Source organism: Nicotiana tabacum, chromosome 1 (genome assembly GCF_000715075.1).
Source record: "Nicotiana tabacum cultivar K326 chromosome 1, ASM71507v2, whole genome shotgun sequence".
NCBI classification, from domain to species: domain Eukaryota; kingdom Viridiplantae; phylum Streptophyta; class Magnoliopsida; order Solanales; family Solanaceae; genus Nicotiana; species Nicotiana tabacum.
The window spans coordinates 184,053,048-184,077,173 of record NC_134080.1 but is presented as its reverse complement, the minus strand read 5'-3'; the positions used below and the strand labels follow the sequence as shown (position 1 = coordinate 184,077,173).

The following is a 24,126-nucleotide window of genomic DNA, read 5'->3' as shown; positions in this document are numbered from 1 at the left end:
GCTAAGCATTTTCTTTTCCTTGCATAAGATTAAATACTATCTCTACTACACCACCTAAAATCTTGCACTATCCCTATGTTCACCTAGGGCTAAGCACTGCCCTCATCTTACACAAGACTAAGCCTTGTCTTGTCTCATTTTCGCATATGACTAAGCATCCTATCTTTGCATTTCATGGGCTGAAATATCGCCATTTTGTCTGAAGGCATCATAATCCGAAGGTATCATCCTCATAGCCAGGAGACAACATTCTATGGCCTGAGGATCTCTCAAAATTGCACATCATTATTCAAAGGAGTCATAGTCCAAAGGCACCATCCTCATGGACCGAGGACATCATTTCATGGCCTGTGAATCCCTTGTCATACACTTCATGGCCCAGGACATCATGTTCTGAGGACATCATCCTCACCTTCCAAAGACAGCCTTCATGGTCCAAAGGAAATTTGCATCATGTTTAAATTTTCGCAATATATATATATATATATATATATATATATATATATATATATATATATATATATATATATATATATATGTATATATATATATATATGTATGTATGTATGTATGTATGTATGTATGTATGTATGTATGTATGTATGTATGTATATATATATATATATATATATATATATATATATATATATATATTCACATAATTTTTATGTTTTGCAAGTAATTCAGGAGATAACCGTTCTACAAACAGGAGCAATCTTTGCTCCGGTTTCCGTTCACAACGTTCACATCCTTCAATTGTTCCAAACATAACCGACCACCAGTAATTGCCCACTTTTTACTCTATGACCTTTCAGATATTTGCTCTGTGGTACATCTGTAACATTTCAAATTCACAATGTATGATTCCGCATAAACCCATCTGATACCACCCTAAAAGAACCCTCTCCGAAACATGCAAATATTCCTATAACAACTTCATCAGTTTTGTTCACTGTTAGATCTAGAACTACACACGGCCTGATTCCTATAGCACCAAGGATATGTAGTCAACTCAGGAACCAGGGTTCGGCCTTCATTTTAAAATCACATCATTCCTCATTCAATTCGGCCAAAATTGGTCATCATTTTTCTTTATCCGACAACTCTTTCATCATTTCCAGGTAAAGAGGGGCAGTTGTTGATACCCAATTTTGCAGTAATAGTCTATACTCATACATAATTGCTTTCTATTTATGTTATTTGTGTCAAAATAGTATTTTATATTTTTATAATATTAAATTATTATTTTTAATCATTTTAGTGGATAAATAATATTTTTATTTATTTATTAATCATTTTTATGAATTATTTTTTGATAAATTTGGCGTATTTAAATAGTAGCCCAGTTTTAAAAACCAAATTTCGGACCAAAAAAGCCCCAGCAACTTAGCCCAATAGCCAACCAGCCCAAAGCTAAACGACCCTGTAATAAGACCCGGTCGGTACCCGTTTTTTATGACCCGCCCCGTTCATTTTAAATCCTAGTCGTTGATCTCTAGATCAACAACCCCCATTCACTCTCCCTCTTTAATTAACCAAACTCTATCATTTCCTCTAAAACGCTTCCCCTAAATCCTCTCTTCTCCTCTCCTCGGGAACCCTAATCGTCGCCCTCTCTGATTCTTCCCCTAATCCCGTTAACAATGGGATTCTCCCATTATTTACTTGCCATATTAGTGTTCCTCCGCTACTCGGTGTTTCTCCATGGTATTATATAAGTACTTGCCCTATTTTGGCAAGTGTAAACCTCCGAATCAAGGGAGATTAGCTTCACTTTTCAAATCTGGACGATATCTTGTCCATATGGATCATGGCAAGGCTATATGGGTCCGATTAGCCAAGATCTCCGGCCAATTTCTGATTTTTGTCAACTAGGGTTTACCCAATCTTTCCCTAATCTGACTTTTTACTGATTCTGCATGATATTATTTCCTTATTTATATTGATTTTACAATATTTCCTTATTCGTTTGCCGAATTTCTACTACTATATAAACCACTCCCCATTCCCCTTTAAGACAGACCTTTTAATCGCCATATTTCACTAAAAATTGAAGCTATTACTTTATTGTTCTCTCATTTTCTTGTTCTATACCTTGATTCTTGGCCGGTTGAAAGCCAAGGCCACTTAGATTCGACTTTTTAACCTTTTCTTGGTGCGAGCACTGCCCCGAGTTCCTTTGAAGTTGTTGGAAACTTTGACGCAATTAAGATTCTGGATTTTTGCCCTTTGTTTCAAAACATTGTGAAATTTGTTCTTTCTTGTTGTCTGTTAAACTAGTAAGTCACTTGGATTTTACAATTTCGTTCTTATATGTTCATGATCTGCATAATATTACCTCTAAAATTCGTGACCTAATGTGTTTCTGGGCTACTTCTGTGTGTAACATTGTTAGCTTCGCACTTGTTTTGAACCTTTTTAGCATGTAATTTTACCTAATGTTGCCAGTTCTGAGACATGTTTATGCCTAATTTGAATAATTTGAACTCTTTCAAGTTAGTTTAGCTAATTTGTTGGTGCCTGAATGTTCACATTTGCTGCTGGGCATGAGTATGCTTTACTACTTTGTTCTGAATCCCTATAATGAATGCCTCACATCCGTAGTGTGCTATAACCTGTGTTAAGACCTTCATTATTAACTGTGACTTTCTTCCCTGCTATTATATCATTAAACATGTCTTTGTTTGCTTTATTCTATATCTCTAGTATTGTTTGAGACCTTTAGGGTGGCTACCTTAGTATGTGTTTCCTTACAATATTTAAAACTATTTGTCCTAGTGATAGATTGGCAATTCTATTTTTCTGGTGTTCTGATGAATATTCAGCATGATTTGGACCTTTAAGCTTTAAACCTTCTAAGTTAATGCCCTACTCAGACTTGTTTGGTATCATGCACCTTTGTATGTTAATCTTGTAAACTCATGAAACTTGATTCTCCTCTAACTTTCAATGTGTTTTCTACTAATGTATTTGCTCCTTGCTAAGTGTTGAACCTGTAATAGTCATTTTCCTCTATGTCTTGTTGACCTTCTTAACTAGCATGTTCAATTCTGTCATGTTTGTTTCTATAACTGTAAGTGTGTCTCTTCAAATTCTGTCCCTCAACATTGTTCTATCACTCTCATTTGTTACCTACATTACTCTAAATCTGTCATTCTTGGACGACTGAAAGCCAAGGTCACCAAGACTTTTACTATTGACCTTCCTAGTGTGAGTACTGCTCGGGGTCCATTTGAGACCCTTGTGAACTCTAACACACTAGGATTTGGGGTCCTTTGGCCACTCTCTTTACTAATGAGACCTGAGCTATCACAGAGACTCAGTTCTTTCCTCCTTTTGTCTACCGAATCTGCAAATTAGTTTGTTTAAGTGATTTCTGTGTAATTCAATGTTTGAGTCATATGGTGAATTTGTTGTTGTGTGGTTTGGCTTGATCTCCTATATGGCTTATGGGATATGTTGATGGATATATTTCTCTGTTAGATTTTGGTATGCAAACTTGTGAAGAAAGAATTTTGTTGAAGGCCCAGGTAATACTGGGTATCTATTTTGGGCTTGCTATGGGCCTACTGTCATTGCTTGTATAGTATTTCGTAATCACATTTATCATTGGGTCTGTAATAACTTTGTAATGAACAATTGGGTTGTCAGTGAAATTGGGGAAACGAGTATACTCTAACATTTGCATATAAAGGTAGAAAACATGCTTATAGGATTCAATGATTTACTTGTTATCCAGCCTGCTAAATATGCCATTCAATATTCATGTGCACTGGTAGAAATCCAAAAATTCAAAATTTACCGCCATTACCGCTGCTGTTCCGTCATTTTCTGGCTACTGATTCTTTCTGCAGCATCTTCTTATTTTCACTTTTATATTTCTCTCATTTCTCGCTCTCTTCTTCATTTCTTTTTTTTTCCACTTTCAGTTTTCTCTCATCTATTTCATCTTCTTTCCGTTCTATCCCTCCATTATTTTTGAAGAATTGCTGGCGGCAAGAATCGAAGGTGGAAGAAAGAATGGCGGAAAGAAAATTCTCTGACATCAAAAAATTTATGGGATAAAAACTATGGAAGAAAGATGTAGGAGAAAGAAAAAGAAAATTAAAGAAGATATGTAGATGATGGAGAGAAGAGTAACCAGAGCATATATATATATATATATATATATATATATATATATAAGCTTTTAAATATCCTACAAGTCTTAAAAGCTTGTTTCCCTTAAACTTGTGCTCCAATAAATATTATCACATAATTAAACTAAGATGGAGGGAGTAATAAAAATATCATTTTATTTATTTTTTATCAAATGCTTACAAGACGTTGTTTTCTTTAACACTTGATTAAAACTAGCCACCAGGGGAAAAAATAAATCTAGCAAATGAGATATATTATGTGGCGCCTTCTAGAGATTTCTTGGAAGGGCAATGTAAGGCTAAGCAATCGATGTCCATGAGGTTACTATCCACCAACTGGGGTTCCATTCGTACGCTAGACGAGACTATCCGTGTATCATACAAAAAATTGATGTCAAGAGAAAATGAGAGAACAGAAAAGAGAATGAGAACGAAAGAAAGATTGATTGCATTTATGAAACTATTACAGAAAGACAATATGGTGTTGAGGGGAGAGACACCAATACAGAAAATTATTTATTTACTTGAAAGTTTGACTACTTGATCCATCCTAATAATGCTTAAAAAAGATAAACCAAAATTACAGGACTAGACATAAATAAGCTAGAAAATCATAATGGAAACACATAAATTAAAACTACTCTATTTACATCAAAGGGACCTAGATTCCTGTAAGGTAAAAGCATGTCCATAGGCGGCACTTGGAGGGGTCACAACCTTATCTTTAGCATCAAGGTCTGTGCGCACGGCGCCGACCGTAGGGTATGGATCAATTACGCTAACAACAAGCGCACTCTGGGCGCAGCCTATCAAGGGGCACTATTGGCATCTGCTAGCGCGGGCTATTGATGGGGAGACATAGGTACAAACACACTTGTCACTTGGCGTGACCAAGACCACGAGACCGTCCATGGTGCTAGGCATTAGGATTCTTGCCAAGATGCCATAGGGCGCATCCAAGGGGCCCTGGGACATGGCTAGAAAGTCGCCCATGGCATTCTCCCCCACCTGAGTTGGCGACATCCTCGGCGCCTTACTTGCAAGATAATTATCAATCAGGTTCCTGTCGTCTTTGCGGTTTGTTTCCCTCTTCCAAGTATTCTCTTTTGTATCACAATCGTGTCATTTCACCAATAACTCTTGGTGATCTTTTCTTGAAGCGTGAGTAACTCGATCATCGAGAATAGCTTTTGCACGCCTTTTTCCAGTTTCTTTGGGGCCTCAAATACTGGTTATTGTGAGTTGGCTCCGCGAAGGATCTTTTGCATCTTCCCAAAATAGTTTCAAAAGGCTGACATGGAAGACTCGATGAATCTTCCACCAGGCTGGGGAATTAACCCAGTTCTTAACTTTCCCAATATGCTTCTCAATGTACAAAGGTCCAATGTACTTTTGCAATAGGCGAGGGTCATGGACCCTAACAAATAGGTATTGCTTTAGGATTTTCACCATCACTTTATCCCAACTCGGTTTTCAACAAAGTGACAATTTTGATCAGTATGTTTTTTCATCTGTTTTAGGGCTTTCACAAGATAGCTCCGCAATATCTCCAAATTTTGTTTCTATTCTTTCAAGAAAATAGTGGCTCGTGGAGATTTTGACACATTTGGGGCATCCATAGTGTGTGGGAGTATCAGTTGCTATTCGGCAACAATTTCAAACTTATGTTTGTACTAAATCTCTTTTATCAATTGAAACACATTTGAGCAGCATCCAGAAGCTTCACCCAATTCTGTTACAAGCCAGTAACAAAATGGCTAAGGTATTACTCCAGCATGCCATTGAAATGCTCCGTTTAGCCATCAGATTGCGGATGGAAACTTGAACTATGCCTTAACTTGGACCCGAGGCACTTAAAGTGCTGAGTCCAAAAGTTTCTATTGAAGCGAGAGTTGCGATCACTAACAATGTCTTTAGGCATGCCCCAATATTTGTCAACATGAGTGAAGAAGAGTCGAGTTGTATCTTCTGCTGATATATACTTTGGGGCCACTATAAATGTATTATATTTGGAAAATTGATCTACCACAACTAAGATAGTTGCAAGTTCTTGACCTTGGGTAATCCGGTTATGAAATGCAGTTAGACGCTTTCCCAAGGTCTCTTTAGAATAGGCAATGGCTCCAAAAGTCCCTCTTGTGTTAAGCGGTTGGACTTGTCTTTTTGGTATACTAGACAAGTTTTCACATAGTGAGCAACATCATCTACAATTTGTGTCCAATAATAAGCACAGCACAAAAATGACATGGTGCGTTCTTCCCCTGGGTGTCCAGCCCATAAAGTATCGTGGCATTCCATCAGAAGAATTCTTCACAGATCTCCTCCTTTAGGAACATAAAGTCGGTTCCCTTTCACCTTCAAGAATCCATCTTCCATGTAGAACTGGAAAGTCTTGCTTTGTCCTGCCAGTTCGACTAAGTGCATCATCTTCCCACTCAAGTACTCCAGGTTGAAGTGGAATATCGCTAGGAGTTCCAGCCACCTGGCCTGTTGGTCATTCAGCTTTGGCTGGGTCATGAAATAACTAACAAAAGTTTTGTCTATCTTGACCCCGGAACAAGGTTCTCAACAGATAGTGCCTCCAAAGGCATAAGCAGTGGACGACAACCAATAATTCCTTTTTGTGGGTGGCATAGCATTGTTCTATATCCTTCAACTTCCGGCACTCGCACGCAACTGGATACCCCTCTTGTAGAAAGACTCTGCCCAGGGCATAACATTCATTTGTACTTCAAACGGCTTGGCCAAATTAAAAAAGGCCAAGACGGGGCTACGTCAATGTGTTGAAGGCTTCCGCTCTCTTGGGACCCAATCCTAAGGCATGACTTTCATTAGAAGTTTTGTCAATGGCCCTGCAATTAGAGATACTTTTTCACAATTCGCAGATAGAAGTTGTATAGTCCAAGGAATGCCCTCAGAGCATAGATATCCTTAGGTAGCGGCTAATATGTGATGGCCTGGATCTTTTGTTGGTCCTTCTTGATCTTCCCTTCCTCGATAACATGTCCAAGGAAGTCGATCTATTTTTGGGTGAAGGAGCACTTAGATATCTTCACATATAATTCATTCTCCCCCATTCGAGCTAGGACCTTCTGCATGTTCTCCAGGTGTTCTTCCAATGTTTTGTAATATATCACAATGTCATCCAAGTAGACCACTATGAATTCTTCAATGTATTCTGGGTATTATGGGAAGACTTGGTTCATCAGGGTGTAAAATGTGATCGGAGCATTAGTCAAGACGAATGGCATGACCAGGAAGTCATACGACCCATATCTTGTCATATATATCATCTTGTATTCATCTCCTTTGACAATCCGGACTTACCAATGACCTGTCTTCAGATCTATTTTGGTGAACAGTGTAGAACCACCCAATCTATCGAACAGGTCCTCCATTAGTGGGATAGGGTACTTATTCTTCACGGTTATCTTGTTTAGGGCATGATATTCCACACAGAGTCGTAGGGTGCCATCATGTTTTTTTTGGAAAAGCACAAGGGACCCATAAGGGGACATGGAGCACACAATGATTCCCATGTCTAGAATTTCTGTCAACTCTCTCTGAAGCTCAGCGAGTTCAGGTTGTCACATTATGTATGGCGCCCGAGTAGGTGGCTTCGTGTAACGACCCAACCGCCCGTTTTGAGCTCTAGCACGTCGTTCAGCAGTTTGAGGTCCTGAGTAGCTTTACTTTAGGTACTATGACTTACATGCATGGTCGGAATTGAATTTCGGGAAGTTCGGAGTTGATTTGGAAAGAAAATTCTTCTTTCGGAAGCTTTAAGTTGGAAAAATTGACTAAAGTGTGATTTTTGAGTAAACGACCTCAGAATCGGGATTTGAAGGTTCCAACAGGTTCCTATGAAGATTTTTGACTTGGACGTATGTCCGGATCGGGTTTCGGATTACTCGGGAGCCTTTCGGCGCCTATTGTGGAAGTTGGCATTTTGGAAGAATTTCATAAATTTGGGTTGAGCTGTTTTCAATGTTATCGATGTCCGTTTTGGATTTCGAGTCTGGCAATAGCCTCGTGTGGTGATTCTGGTATTGGGAGCGCATCCAGAAGTGGATTTGGAGGTCAGTAGGTCATTTCGAGGTCATTTAGCAAAAGTTATAAATTTGAAGGTTTTTGAGAAGTTTGATCGGGAGTGAACTTTTTGATATCGGAGTCGGATTCTGATTCTAGAAGTTGGAGTAGGTCCGTAATGTCAAATGTGACTTGGGTGTAAAATTTGATGACAATCGGACGTGATTTGATAGGTTTCGGCATCGAAATTAGAATTGCTTAGTTTCATTAGACTCAAATTGGGGTGTAATTCATATTTTTAGCGTTGTTTGATGTGATTTGAGGCCTCGACTAAGTCCGTGATATGTTTTGAGACTTGTTGGTATGTTCGGACGGGATCCCGAGGGGCTTGGGTGAGTTTCGGGATGGTTTCGGACTATTTCTAGGCCATTTTTAGCTGCTAGTTTTAGGCTACAGCAGTGTGCTATGCGATTGCGGGGAATTGGTCGCGATCGTGATGAGTAAAATGGGAGAAATTGGCCAGTGATTCGCGATCGCGGAAGGCCTTACGCGATTGCATAGAGGAAAGTTTCTGCTGCACTGACCCAACTTTGGAAGCTTGTATCTTGCAATCTATAAGATTTGGAGATAATCCAAACATGAAAGTTGTATCCCTTTGTGTCTAGTTTTCAGAAAATCAAACCATTTAGCATTTGGAGTTGTGTACAAAACTTTATGAGTGGTACACTATAGCCTATCCAGGAAGAGTTTGGAAATCGTGAAGAAGAAATTTGTGTTACATAGGGCTGACTTTAAAAGCTTATATATCGTAATCTATAGTCCTTGGAGTCTAGTTTTCAAAAAGTTAAACCATTCGCAATTTGGAGTTTTGTACAAAACGTTATGACCATTATACTAGAGGCTATCTTGAAGAGCTGGCATTTGTTCTTCGCGATCGTGAAGCATTTTCCCGATCGTGAAGGGCAAATTTTGGGCTAAAAAATGTTGTGCTTCGCGATCGCATAGCATTTTCCGCGATTGTGAAGTGTAATTACCTGGGCAGAAGCTATATTTCGAGGTTTCGACCATTTTTAACATACTAGGAGCTATGGAGCTCGGATTGAAGCAATTGTTTTGGCGATTTTCACCATATGGATTGGGTTTCGGATTGAACGGGGGCTTTAGAGAGAAATTGTGACCGGAAAGTGGGCTTTAAGACGAGGTAAGTCTCCTTTCTAACCTTGTAATAGAGAATTTACCCCTTAGGTGAACTAAATTATTATGTGCTTCTATTTGTGGAGGGCGTACGTACGAGGTGACGAGAGTTCGTACATAGCTACTAGCTATGCTTATGTCCAGGTAGTTCTAGGCTTATGTCATGAGTTATGTTTAATATTGTTAATATTGTTATTGAGTTATGTTTATTGTTTGCCTTGAGAAGGGGTGGGATTGAGTTTGCTTATTAAATGTTTTGAAAGGAGTTGAAATTGAGGAAAAATTACTATCTTAAAAGTTTTCATTTGAACTTCGTATTTTGAAAAGAATGGAAGAATACTATAATAACTTAAGAAATCTATGTGTAACCGCGTTGTAAGTATAATCCGCAAGCGGGATAATTCTTTATATTTATATTTAACTGCGTCGCAAGTATGATCTGCAAATGGGGTAATTAATTCTACTATACTCATGGGAGCGGGCCGATCGCCTCGGTAGGTTATTAGATGCATTTATAGTTCACGTCATTCGACCCTCGATAGTGCACTGTTCACGTTTATATTGGATCGGGCCGAACGTCCTCGGTGGTATTTGTGTGTGATAATAGAACTAGAAGTCCGTTTTTTAATTGGTATAAATCCATTGTTTTGTGTGATCATATGTTTTAAAGGAAGAAAGTGGTTTAAGCTCTTGAATATGGTGAAGACTTGTTTAGTTATTTCTTGTTCTGAGTCTTATTGTTGTATATCATGCTTAATTAGAATTTCGTATTATCGTATTGTTGGCCCTTAGTAAGTGTCGAAGTCGATCTCTCGCCACTACTTCTTCAAGGTTAGACTGGATATTTTCTGGGTATACGTTATTTTCGTACTCATACTACACTTGTTGTACATTTTATTGTACATGCACATGTATGACTAGTGGCCTTGTGGGCGCAGCAGCGTGATTGATATGGGGACTTAGGTGAGCTGCATCTTATGAGACGATCCGCAGCCAGCAAAGTCTCCTTCAGAGTTCTTGTATTTTCTTTTTTGTCCAAATTTTGAATTCCGGACAGTTATTGTATTTTATTTTACTTCCTAGTAAATGCTCATGTACTTGTGACACCAAGTTCTGGTATGATTAGGGGATATTCAGTATTGAAATTGGAAACATCATTATTATTTTGTAAAGTTTATCTTTTATTAGTTAAATTGAAGGAAATTTATGATTTTAAAAATATTAAAAAGAGAATTAAATTAACTGTTCAGTGTTGGCTTTCCTGACAGTGGTGTCTGGCGCTATCACGACCTTTAACGAATTTTGGGTCGTGACACTTCGCACTTGGCACCAACTCAATCTCATGGTCCATAGTTTGTCTAGGCAGAAACTGCTTTGGCATGTCATGTGGCATGACAGTTTCAAACTCCTTTAGCAGCTCCTTCACAGGTGCAGGAATTAGACCTGAGAGGCGTTCAATATCTTCAATACAGAGGGTAGTCAGGAACGTAAGTTCATGTCGTTTGACTCTCTTTTTCAAATTTAAGGCCAAAATATTTCTCGCGACCATCTTTATGGTTGTGCATGGGATAATACAGGGTTTAATCTTGTTTGCTCCCATCATCAGTAGCATCTCTGCATAAGGTACATGAATGGTGTTGATTACTCTCATGAATTCCAATCCAACTATCAGTTTGAAGTCGTCTATGATCACCACACGCAAGTTAAATTTTCCTTCACAGTGACCCAGCTTCACTAGCACTCCTTTGTCCATTCCACCCACTGGCTGAGATGGTGAGTTGATATCCTTGATACGACCTCTTCCCTTTCCTACGATTAGACCAAGGTGCTCTACCTTAATGGAGGCTAAGTAATTGTGAGTACTGCATGTGTCCATCATCGCCTGAATATGATTTCCATTAACTTTCATTTTGATGAACATTAGGGTCTTCTCTTGGTTAAGAGGAGGCCCCTCATCTGCCTTTGATTTCATTTTCTTGGAGGATTGGCATGGATCCTTCTTCTTACAAATGCCGACACCACTTACCGCTAAGGCCTTAGAAATAGAACAAATAGGTGTGGTAAAACGCACCTATTTGTTCTTTCTAGGCAGCATCATCCTCATCATTATCTATCCCATCATCAAAAGTTTGATGGCTATTTATTTGTGCCTGTGGGCATTCATTGTTCTAATGTGACCCGCTGCAATGACGGCATCCTGAAGGGGGCTTCCTCCCTGATCATTGTTGTGAGACGTAATATCCTGAAGGGGGCTTCCTCCTTGGAGTAGGCCTTTTAAAACAAAATTGACAACATTTAGCTGACCCATTAAGTTTTCTATGGTTTGCTACAGGGATACCATGTTCGCATCTTACGCCTTATAGGCTAAATCCTCAGTTCGCTCCTATTGGAGCCCCTCGAATTGACTGAAAATTTTGGCTGCCTCTGTGGATGCCGTTTGCCGGTCTCCTTCAGAGTCGCAGCTGATGTTTTCAATGTCTCTTTCGGCCTGCCGCATCCTACGATCCAGGTCATCCAACCTTTGCACTAGATTGGTTCTTAGATCGGGCACTGTACTCGCGATGGGTCGTAATATATTAACGGTATCTTCAAAGGGCCCCAATGCGGCCCCCATGATTCACCATGGTAAAGAATGGTGGCAATGGCAATGTGTTCCCTCTTCTGATGTTGAGCCTAGGCTCTGATGCCAACTGTTACATGATGCCTTCTTAAGATGTCTTGGAAGGGCAACGTAAGACTAAGCAACTGATGTTCCTGCGATTACTATCTGTCAACTGGGGTCCCCTCCGTACGCTAGACGATACAGTCAGTTTTGTATGAAAAACCCGATGTCAAGGGAAATTGAGAGAACATATTAGAGAATAAAAATGAAAGAAAGCTTGATTGCATAAATAAGCATTATTACAGAAAGTCAACACGGTGTCGATGGGGAGAGACACCAATACAGAGAATTGTTTGCTTGCTTAAAAGTTTGACTACTTGATCCCCCATAATAATGCTTAAAAATATTAAACTACGGGACTAGACATAAATAAGATAAAGAAAATTCTAATATCATATTCAACCTGCGTAAGATCTGGATGACCATGAATAGTAAATCTGTCACTATTCATCGGTCATAACTCCGGCTTCCGGCAAGGTAAGATCACAAGATTGGTCTCGAAAGAACCTCCTTCTCTTAGATAACAATCCCCAATTGGTTTCATCCTCAAATCCATAGCAAAATTTTCTAGATCTTAAATTTTATTTCGCGATCTACTGTAGCGAGCAGAATTTTTTCAGAAATTTGTGCGCTTCTGGACTTCTTTGGATTTTTTTTGTTTCTTCTACAGCAATGGAGTGTTGAATCAGTTCATGGCTGCATTGTCCTCTCCCTAGCCTTTGGCTGTGGGAGAGAGGAACTCAACATATGCATCGCTACTGGAAAACAAAAAATCTGGACAAGTTCCGGCAAAAATCGAGCTTAAGCAGGTGGAGTTCGTCCATGGTGAAGCTACGATTAAATTTACAATGGAGGAAGTACATCAATATGCTAAGGAGGAAGGGTTACATCAAGCTTTGGTGATTAAATTCTCACAAGATCAATATGATATACAAGATATTCGAAAGATGCTGCCTAAACATTTTGGAACTCAAGGTCGTTGCCTCGTCAGATGGCTTGCAAGAAGACATGTTATGATCAAGTTTGATAGACATGACGATTATGTTCTTGCTGCTGCAAAATCTGTTAATTACTTAGTAGCTAATAGACAAGAATTACATATGCGAATTTTTCCATGGACTATTACTTTCAATCATAAAGAGGAGACCTCCAAAGCTTTTGTGTGGATATCGTTCCCTAACTTGCCTCCTATGTTATTTGCAAAACAATCCTTGTTTTCTATAGCTTCAGCAGCAGGTAAACCATTGGCAATAGATAAAGCAACACAAGAGAAGTCATGACCTAGCACAGCTAGGGTCAAGGTCGAGCTTGATCTTCTAGGTAAGCTGCCACAGATTTTGAGGATCAAATTTGTGGATGAAAAATCTGGTATGGTGATCGAGCATCTTCAGAAATTTGTTTATGATAATCTGCCCCTATATTGCACTTGTTGAAAGCGTCAAGGTCATGATGTAAATACATGGCGTTTGATCTCGACAAATAATCGGGATAGTGGATTGAATGGTGATATCGAGGAAGCTGATGATCCCACGATTGTGGAAAAATTTCAAGGAGATTTGAGACAGATGCTCAATGAAAAAAGACAACTGCATGGTATAATTGAGGCAGCAAGAACAGATGGATCAAAAGCAATTTTAGCTGATTCTAATATCCACGATGATCTCAACAAGCCAGGAACCTCAAAGAATTTGGCTATTGTCCCTGTTGATCGTGCCTTAGCCAGGATGTCTCAAGCTATGGCTGATGAAGCAAGAAATAGGGTGTCAAAAAATCGAGGGATTGTCAGTGATATAGCGACAGTCGCAGGAGCTATTGATGCATTGGAGTGTGAAGAGATTGCAGCTACAGGTCCTGATTTTGATCGCGGTCCAATTGGTGTTCATGAGGGTCCACATACTGGGCAAAAATATGCTGAAGTTGGGCATCAATTATCTAAAGGACATGAGCAAATTATTATACAGAAACTGACAGAACAAGCTTCTTTTGTTTCGAATTTGGATGGTACAGTTGCATTGAATAAAAATTGTGATCGAGTTACTGCAGTTGAAAAACCAGCAGTTACATTGATTAATGGTGATGTTGTAAAAGCTAGTGCTCAAACTGTGCAACATTCGATGGGTGCAGTCTGGACAGTAGTAAATCGAGCAGCTAATTCCAAGAAGCATGCTACAGTTCCTACCAATCGAGCTACAACCAAGATTACAGATAATATTTCTCCTGCTGTAGCGAGAGGTACACAGGCTGTGGAGTCAACATTACACAACAATGCTATGGTGAATGCAAATGATGTCAACAATTTGATACAACAAGAAGTGGGGACATCTGTAGGTTGTCGACCTATAAATGCTACAACTGAACAATTTTGGAAAGTAGCAAGTGACAAAGTTGCTACTTTAAATGGAGAAGGATATGAACATGCAAGTGTTGAGGCTTTGGAATGGACAAATGCTACGACAACTCAGCTGGAGTTTATGGCAAATCAGTTGGCGTTTTGCAATTCACTGTTGATCCAAAGATTGAAACATATGGGCATTTGAAGGCGGATGTTGTTGCTACTTCACCACACAAATCTGATACAAAGAGCAGTAATTGGACAGTGGTGAGTAAATCACCTATAAAGAAGCAAACTCCAGTTATTCAAAATCAGATTCATCCATCAATAATTATTGGAGTCTTGAACTCTTTTGATGCATTGGTCAATGAGGGTGAGCATAATGTGAATAAAGCTAAAAATAAAGAGCAACATAGGGAGGATGAGACACAATCAGTTGGTGGAAAAACAAGAGTTACATGCAATGTAATTCAGCAGAAAAATGTAAAGGACTTAGCTGCTCGACTTGGGACTACAACAGATAAAAATCACTTTGGTGAGCAAAGTCAAGTACCTGATGATCCTACAACAACAATGCACATTTCCAATACAGAGCTAGATAAAATGGTAGAGAATGCCCATGCAGCTATGATGATCAACACAACTCCAAAATATGGGCAGCCACAAGCTCGAGGCAGTAACACACAACAGCAAAAGTCCAAGAACACAGGTGAACGACTCATTACTTCGAAGGACATTGTTCCAGTTGATGCGCAAAATGCAGAGGCACACAGATCCAATGCACCTACATTGCACTTTTCCAATCCACATGTTGAACAAATCATTAAAGATGTTCAAAAAGAAATGATGATGAACAATCCCATGGCCAAACAACATTTGGTCACCTTAAACAAATCTGTTTTTGAGGTTCCTTCGCAGTCAATGGAATCTTGTGGAGAGGTTGAAGGTGAAATTGGGCAACTTATGTTATCAACGGGGAATAACAATGATGTTACACAAGGAAATTTGAGGTCGATGGCTATCAAGTCCAAATTTTGGCTAGATCAACGGGAGGATGATGATGATGAAGAGGATTGGGGAGATGGTTTTGCTGGTTATTCATCAGAAGAAGTTGATCGTGAGGCTAATCATGATAGTACAGGTGAGGAGATTGATTCCTTAGCGATGGTAAAATCTGAACGAGTGCCAGCAGCAAGTCCGATGAGCAATTTGAACTCCAATGCTCCTGCTTTCATTCCAAGAAATCCTTCATCTCCAGCTATTCAAAATACAGTAGTTGGAACACCTACATCTACTGTGCAGCAGCAGCAAGTTAATCCCAACACTTCAAATGTTACTCCTACTGGTGAGCGAACAAAAACAACAACATCAAAATCTGGGCAGATCCAAATTGTGACAACAAGTCTTCATGCAATAACACCTACAAGGCAGGTTATTTCAGCTGCTACTCATCTAGGTGATCGAGAAGTTACAACAACAAATTATGGAAAGAACCAAATTGTTACAACCATCCCAGATATTTCAGAGGAGGAAAGAAGACTCTTGGATGCAATGGTGAGTTCTAATCCTGTAAATCCTACTGCTTCTAGCACTGGAATGTTGAGTAAAAGCAGGAACAAATTGCAAAAAATAGAACATCATCAAAGCAAGACAATGGTGACTAATACACAAGGTCAATCTGCATTGGAGACAATTGTTATCGACCAAAATGTTCCACAACCAGTGCACCTGGGGAGAGACTTGTATGAAGACGGAGAGGAAGAAGCAATGTTACAACAGTGTAGAGCAGAGGCAACAAAAAAAGGGGATCTATCACCAATGCATAGCGGCAAAGGTAAGAAGACTCATACAAGGAAAAATAGTTGGGACGACAAGGTTAGTGATTTTTTAAATGTTAGGCGACCTCCAATGAGAGTTGCCAAACAAAAGAAGGCCGCCCCAACTACATCTACAAAGTCCAATCATTCAAAAAAGAAATCATGAATTTTGAATACATTTTGAAGAATTGGGATTGTGATGAAAAAGAGTTACAAATTGAAGAAATTACAAGTTCAGACAAGAAGGGACAACATTTTAATTCCTTCATCATTTTATTCTACCATTATATTAGTATTCTCATTTGTAATATCATCACAGAGTATGTTATAAACTCTGTGATGATCATTGAATATTTGGTACTTTCCAGTTCTTATTTTTTACATGCATGTTAGTAGGTGAGGCTATTTAAAGCCTCAATAGGAATAGTAAGGTAAGGTTTAGCCCAGTTTGTGTTACCTTGGTCCTATGCCTTTGGAAATTATCCACACGGCTATGAGATTATATGCCCTCGTGAGACTTTGCCGGCAGCTACCCCATGAATCCTCTACATGAGGCTGCCATCATAAGGCAATGTGAGGCGCAGAGGAGTGATTTTATAGCCAAGGCATATGGGTAACAAAACCGATGCTATTGTCCCTCTTATTTGTACACTTCCTAATTGTTGTATTTTTCTTTTCTTTTATTAATAAAAACTAGCCCTATGTGCTTGCCTAGCGGATTGCCAAAAAAAAAATAAGCTAAAGAATCATAATGGAAATATATAAAGTAAAATTACTCTATATTTACATCAAAACGGACTTAGATTCCTAAAAAGTAAAAGCGGGTCCACAGGGGGGCACTTGGAGGGGCTGCAACCTCATCTTTAGCATCAGGGTCTGCGCCCGCGACGCTGACCACAGGGCATGGGTCTATTGTGCTGACAACAGGTGCACGCTGGGGCGCAGCCTGCCGAGGGGCACTGTTGGGATTTTTCTGCGGCTGGGCGCTGGCGAGGGCTATTGATAGGGCGACATAGGCACATGTACACTTGTCATTTCGCGCGGCCAAGACCACGGGGCCATCCATGGTGGCGTTAGGAGGCTTGCCAAGATGTCATGGGGCGCGTCCAAGGGGTCATGGGTCATAGATGGAAAGTCTCCCATGACAAATCAAATAAAACCAGAGCCGGCAGCCTGCTCTTTCACATTCCTAGCATAAATTAATAAACCAAAGAATTTTGACAATTCCTACGCTTCAAGTCAGTATTTAGGAATATTAATCAAAGATTGAGGTAAAATGGATGGGATCCATTCATAGGGGTGGATAGAACTTTTAGATATCGGGTTTATCTTAACCACCTGCTTTCAATGTGAAATACAAATTTATGTGTAAAATTCATTAAAATTATATTAATAAATTGTAGATACGAACCTGTAACTTTAAAAATATAATGGATTCACTACTAAGAACCTTAAAGATATAAGAGTTTTCTTGTTTCAGCTCTGGAAATTAAAAAAAATCTTGGCAGGGAGCGTTTCCTTTTTAATGGGTCTCATGTAGCGAGAATGCGGAGTAGTCTAGGGCCCCTTTAATTTCCCTCTTTCCAAAAACTTCGTTGTCACATTGAATCAAAATATGATGAGATCGATCTCGGTTCATACACTAAGTTATAATTCACACTACTAATCAATCTTACAAAAAAGAGACATAGCTGTGCAAATCAATAGTACAAAAAGAGTCACATAAGCTGTGGAAAATATCAATCTTGAACACCGTTTACTGGAGAAGAGCCACTTCCACTTTTCTTATGATTGGTAGATTGTCCAGTGAAGGTCCTTCCCATGAACTTTTTGGTTTTGCTTAGGCCACTTCTTACTACCCTTACACCAGCACCTAGTCCTGCACCAATGCCACTGCCTGCAGCACCTGAAGCAGCTAATGCTGCTGCACCATCAAGGGCTTCCATTGAACTTCCAATGACCCCTTCTGCTTTTAGTTGCTTCCTTTCTTCTATGATCTTCTTCTCTTCCTCTAGAGCTGCTAATTGCTCTTTCTTGCTGAATTCATGATACAGTATCTGCATTTAAAAAGACATTAGTCAGTCATACTAAGTACATGCTACTGTTGGAGAATACCAAAGGAAACCAATTAAGTTTGCTAGGGCCATTTGGTTCACATACTAGTTATGCGGGATTATAATGCATGGAGTTTCTATGCGATGAGTAATCGTGCAATGATTGTTATGCGGTGATTAATATGAGGGAATTGTTACACAATGATTAATACTGAAGGAATTGTTATGCAAATATTTACTTATTTAAGGACATTTTTGTCTTGATACAGTTTAATCCACCTATTACCCATATATATATTCTTATTCCACATTTTCTCTCCCGCTAACATACTACATAGATTCTCCCGTAACTTAATACAAATATACTATTTAATAGTGCCAACAACTTATGCAGAGATTATTTTATTCTCATGCGGCCAACCATACGTTGCACTAGTTGTGTGGCGATGATTTATTTGTATTACTTTATGCGGGATTTTAAGTTGGCATCAATAATACTAATACAATCAAACAAACTACGCTTTTAAGTGGAACTTCATGGCCAAAAATATGATTTGTTGTGTACCTTGATAGTGATGGTTCCTCTATCCTTCTTATCTTTGACTTTGAGCATATCAAATTTGGGCAGCAACCTTAGTTCAATTTCCTTTGGTGTCTCGGCTTCCAGCTCGTTCAAAGGCAACTTTGTAACACCCATTCGATCATCTTCTCCGATGTCTTCATCAAAGACCTGTTCATAGTCATGGATGTGACATGAAAACCAGAAGGGAAAGAGGCTAAATTATCACATCAATTGACTAAAAAGAATCAGGGGGCATATTCTAGACAGAGCAGTTTTCATGCAAATATGAGAAATGGATATAGCAATTAAACCTCAAGAAACAGTGACTGTGTCTCCTTGTCTTCTGCAATCAACACAAATGTCTCATCCCAAACAGGATTCAGGTTATTGTCAATGGTTTTTGTCTTAAATTTGAACAGTGGACGAATGTATACAACCACGTATGGATCAGATTTTCCTATCATTTCTTGGTTCTTTAAGTTTGTAGCCCTGATTACTGTTACTGTTAGCTTCCCCTGTGGCTTAAGCTCCAAATCGCTGCATCGGACATAGAAAAAATCGGTTACATAAAGATGAAAACAGAATGTATGGGGAGAAAAGGAACTAACGTCTACATGGATGCACACACTCATACACAGAAGAAAGCAAAAGGGAGCACCCAACTTTTGCTTATTTTTCCAGTTACAAAGAATGTAAAATAAATTGCACGATAATTAGTCGCTGCATAAGAAATTAGTAAAAATTGAAGATACCTAGTATCCACAGGTAAGCCTCCAATCGGTACAACAATTCTGTGAGGCCATTCTAGCATATCGGTCACAATTGAATCTACAGTGTCCTTTCAATGAGAAAAGAATACAGTGTTAGAACTTAAAGCTGAGAGGGAAAGATTTGAATAAGTAATGCACTGGTAGAAGCCATGTTAACACTTACTTCTATCATGTCAGAAAGTCCAGGAATAGCTGTTAAACTTCCACCAACAGCTTTCAAGGTATAATCAATTCTCGGCTTTGGCTGGTTGGATAAACGAAGTATCAGTCATTCAAATGTCTATCAGGAATCCAATTGAGATATTTTAACAAGATAAGTCATCCAGAGTAATGTAACAAGGTGCAACACAATTCTGTCCTTGTTCACCTGTCAGACTAGTTTATGCAGTAATATCCTTGTTCTCATATTTTAATCTTGTCTCTGTTAGTAGAATACTGTATATTCTTTTAAACAAAGAGACTGTGTCTTCTGTTAGTAGAATACATGATTTGTCATGGTAAAGTTCATGACCTAGTGTTAATTTACTTGCAATAATATGATTCATATGAAATTTGTTTATTCATGATTCAAGTTCAGTAAACATGTCTTACTATCAAAATTGTTTCAAGAAAATTAATCCAGAAGAAAGGCGAGACGTTATGGCATTCAAATGTACTGTCTAATATCTCAGCCAAAATTCTGTTTAATCAAAAACACAATTCAAAGGAACTCTAAGCTGATCTACGACAAATCGTTAGAAATAGCACCCTTTTCTTGCTCTCTCCACTTTGAGGAGCGGGAGAGGGTATTTTAAGGAGATTTTGACGTCCAATAGATTCCTTTCATCCCCCCCCCCCCCAAACCCCACAATCAAAAATAAAAAAGAGAGCAAAAGGAAGAATTGGAAACAACACAAACTGAAGAATAAAAGAAGCATACTTTCTCATAAAATTTCTGTTATACCTCAGAAAGTAAAGCAACAACAACGGCAGATATGCAAGGAATTTCCTCAGCTAGTTGGAATATAACACGAATAACTGTGAAGACTTGAAGATCTTTCAACTGCAATCAATTTGAAATATAACACGAATAACATTCAGTTGCAACTGTTTTATAGATAACTCAGTGATCAGAGTAAAATTGTCCTCAGCAAATTAGACAGGTGAAGAGTTGAGGCACCCGACCTGAATGGGTATAGAAGCAACCACTGCATCAACTTCTAAAACAATATTGGGATCACCACCCCAGCGGAGGTCAATATCCATAATGATTTGACCCTTTTTCAGGCTCTGAACACGAATACCTGCATTAATTAAGTATTGTATATGATACAAAGAGGGAATCACACATGATTAATTCTTAATGGTGGAGGTAATTTTAAACAACTAGACTTTATCTTTACCAATGAAGTGCTCGGTCTAGATAAGTTAAATTAACTGCACTGGAGTATGAGTAATGAACAATGGAGAAATCACTAAGGCTGTACTTATAGATTCTCCAGTAGAATTTCTAATAAAAAAGAACATTACAGATTAGTGGATAGGTTTATGTTGCTACCTTCAATTTTAGGAGCAACAGTTCCCAAGGACAGTTTGCTGAACTTCAATGAAGAAATTCCAGGAGGTCGATAATCTTCTAAAATAGGTTCAACAGAGTCTTTTATAATAGCTTCTCCTGCCTGCACAGTGACTTATTCCAAAGATTAGATTTATGGCGGTCACAACATAACTGAAAATTTCATATTGACATAACAAGTATTAACTTTCAAATTATCCATCCATAGGCAGTGCCAACCATCAGAGGATGAGGTATATAAAAGAAAATACGCAATCTCATTGCACAGAGGAGTTGACTGAATAACTGTATACAAAACCAAAGTTTCATCTGCTCAAATTTATGAAAAAACATCTATGCCCACTGCTCTCTCAGCCTATCTCCCACACCTTATTTCAACTTCAATACCATGTCTTTCACATAAAAATTTATAGGGCATTCCCAAGTCTTTAAACAACTTTGATATGGCGTACTAGAAGCATAGTTTAAAATACAAATACATTAAAACTTAAATTCTTATAGATTATGTTAAGGATCAGTATCATAAATGTCTTGTGCACTCCATCAGTTCTTAAAGGAACAAGTTCTCTAATACACAAGGTACCAGTTGAATACTAAGGCATGGCGACATTATTGAACAATACATTCTGTAAGGAGAAGAAAAGATTTGAGGATCTATAGAAGACATTTTTGCTCAATATGCTGATAATCAAGGAGAACCTCCTATGCATTTGGATACATCATACACCCACAAAGTAAGCACAGTTTATGTTATGATTGAAGTTACAAGACCTGACTTACAAAGCAAAAATTGCACAGGTTACCAAAGATAGGTGTAAAAGCTTACATCAGCAACAAATGGCCAAAGTTTGCACAATTGTTTGTTCAACCATTTGACCTGCCAGCATGAGACAATATGAGAAAATGTAACATTACTAATGCCTGATATAATATGGTGTATTTCTTTAAATTGCAGAAAGAAAACATGTGAAAACTATGGATGATAAACGGCCTCTAAGATTCGCAGCTGACACTGATGAGATCAGGAGACAACCTTTCTAATGTCTATCTAAGTTTTCTAATTATGTTCATGAACTAAGCCATCTACTGCCCTTTAGAATATATCACCAATTATCACCACGTTCCCACCCTCCAACCTATAAAGCCCCAAAAATGTACTACAGTTCTGATCATCAGATTCCAAAAGTAGAACCTACCTTCATTGACTATATTTCTTAAGCTATAAAACATTATTATAGGACGGAGAAGAAACTTTGTGTTCAGCTGAAAATAGATAACATATAACGATGAGTGTCAAACACCATATGGGGTGAAAAAATGAAACAAGTAAAGCCAACATCCAACCTGTTCAAAAACTGGGAATGATATCCATTCAGGAAACTTATCTCCGCAAATTTTCTTTAGATCATCCCTGTTGAGGGAGCCCATTAGTTTTACATCTACAGCCTGTATTAAAGAAATAAAATAGAGAAAAGCAATGAATACCAGTCTTTCAGAAAAAAAACCGACATGCATATCCACAATTCAAATTTTCTGTTCAACACTTCAACTAGCATGATGAAGAGTACCATTTAAATGTTAACATCTACGTTTCACAGTGGCTAGTTCTTACTCTTATAGCAAAGTACCTTGAGGAGAAACTGAACTATCAATATATATGGAGCAGAAGTATAGAGTATCGCACAGCAAAACTACATTCAAAATCAATTATTTTTTATTTGTTTAGTGAATTTTTTAACATATATAGGGTTCACATGAACACATAAGTTGAACTCTACATCTGCCCCTGCAGTTTAATGCCAGCATATAGTTAGCTATATTTTCTTCAAGCAATGCACTAACGCACTTGAACTCAATTCCCTAAATGCTCTTCCCAAAATCATTACCTAATTTACTCAGAATTGCAAATTATACAGGTATTAGACAAATTCCTCACATAGAAAATACATGTGACAACATAACAGTCCTCTCGTAATTAGGTCACATGAGAAAATTACAACAGAAATTTTCATCCTATATTATGTGAATTGCGAAAGAGAATGTGCAATTATATACCTTGGCAATTCGCTTAGTGCTTCGATACCTCATCATATATTGCCAACCCGCCATTAAACCGATCCCGAAGATCATCCCCATCATAATCCCCGAAATTAATCCCATTTTTTTTTCCTTATATTTGACTGCTTCGAGCCAATTTTCCTAATAAAAGGACAAATTTGCTGTAGGGCCAAAAAGATCAGAAAATGAAGAAATCTCAGAGAGAGAGGATGAAGACCTACGGTGAAATTCAGAATCCAAATTGACGCGTGGAAAACTAACAGAGAAGAACGAAATATTCTATTTTCTATCTTTATTTTTTTCGTTCGATCGAGCTGAAATTGACAAAGGAATCCACGAGCCAAAAATTTGAAAGGTGGTTAATAGAGTTAGTTAGTCACGGACAAAAATGTCAGTTCGTGTGGGGTCCTTAGTTTTGAAAAGTTTGTTACGCAATTAGTGAGATTTGAACCCATACAGTGTGAAATACTCCAATGTAGCTATACGTTGGTAAGGGGGTTCAGTTGAATTACCAACTCCTAAAATTATACCATGCATAAAATAAATAAATAAATAAATATATATTTTTTTTTAACTTTTTAAAGCTTCTTGTATGTACTGCTTGAATTTTGGATTCATTCAGTAATCCGTGACATTCAGTAATCCAAATAATTATGGGATAACTTGTTTCCTACCAAACGATTCCTGACATATAAAAAATACTTATAATCAGGTCACTTATTAGATAATTATAAGTAAATTATTTGATAACCAATCATTAATTGGCAATTCTAAACATAAATGTTTCTATTTTTTTGACTCATCATAATTAAATGAAAAGGAAATTGCCAGTTATGTCTATGCATAAGTAAATTATTACAAAAGTTGTTAAATTCATAAAATATTACCAATATTAGTCATATAGTTATTTGTAATCTAAAAAAAATATCAAATTTTTGCTTTCTTTTGAGTGAG

General features: G+C 38.1%; 1 protein-coding gene across 1 annotated transcript; it reads right to left on the bottom strand.

Moving 5' to 3' along the window:
• Positions 1-17,753: 17,753 nt before the first annotated feature.
• On the bottom strand, positions 17,754-23,473 carry LOC107801676 (calcium-dependent lipid-binding protein-like). The gene is made up of 11 exons (XM_016625039.2): positions 23,170-23,473; positions 22,459-22,560; positions 21,941-21,991; positions 21,097-21,217; positions 20,724-20,842; positions 20,503-20,601; positions 19,723-19,803; positions 19,542-19,627; positions 19,101-19,326; positions 18,793-18,957; positions 17,754-18,230 (listed from the first exon to the last, which is right to left on the bottom strand). The coding sequence occupies exons 1-11, from the start codon at positions 23,272-23,274 to the stop codon at positions 17,913-17,915; spliced, it is 1,473 nt and encodes a 490-aa protein (XP_016480525.1). The 5' UTR covers positions 23,275-23,473; the 3' UTR covers positions 17,754-17,912.
• Between the last annotated feature and the right edge of the window lie 653 nt (positions 23,474-24,126).

What these genes read in the sequence shown, in the direction of transcription:
- LOC107801676 (XM_016625039.2), bottom strand. Translation starts at nt 23,274, where the DNA reads ATGGGATTAATTTCGGGGATTATGATGGGGATGATCTTCGGGATCGGT. An exon ending in TTGCTTCTATACCCATTCAG is followed by an intron (nt 20,602 to 20,723) that starts GTCGGGTGCCTC and finishes AATTGATTGCAG; the next exon opens with TTGAAAGATCTTCAAGTCTT. An exon ending in GAGGAACCATCACTATCAAG is followed by an intron (nt 18,231 to 18,792) that starts GTACACAACAAA and finishes TTTTAAATGCAG; the next exon opens with ATACTGTATCATGAATTCAG.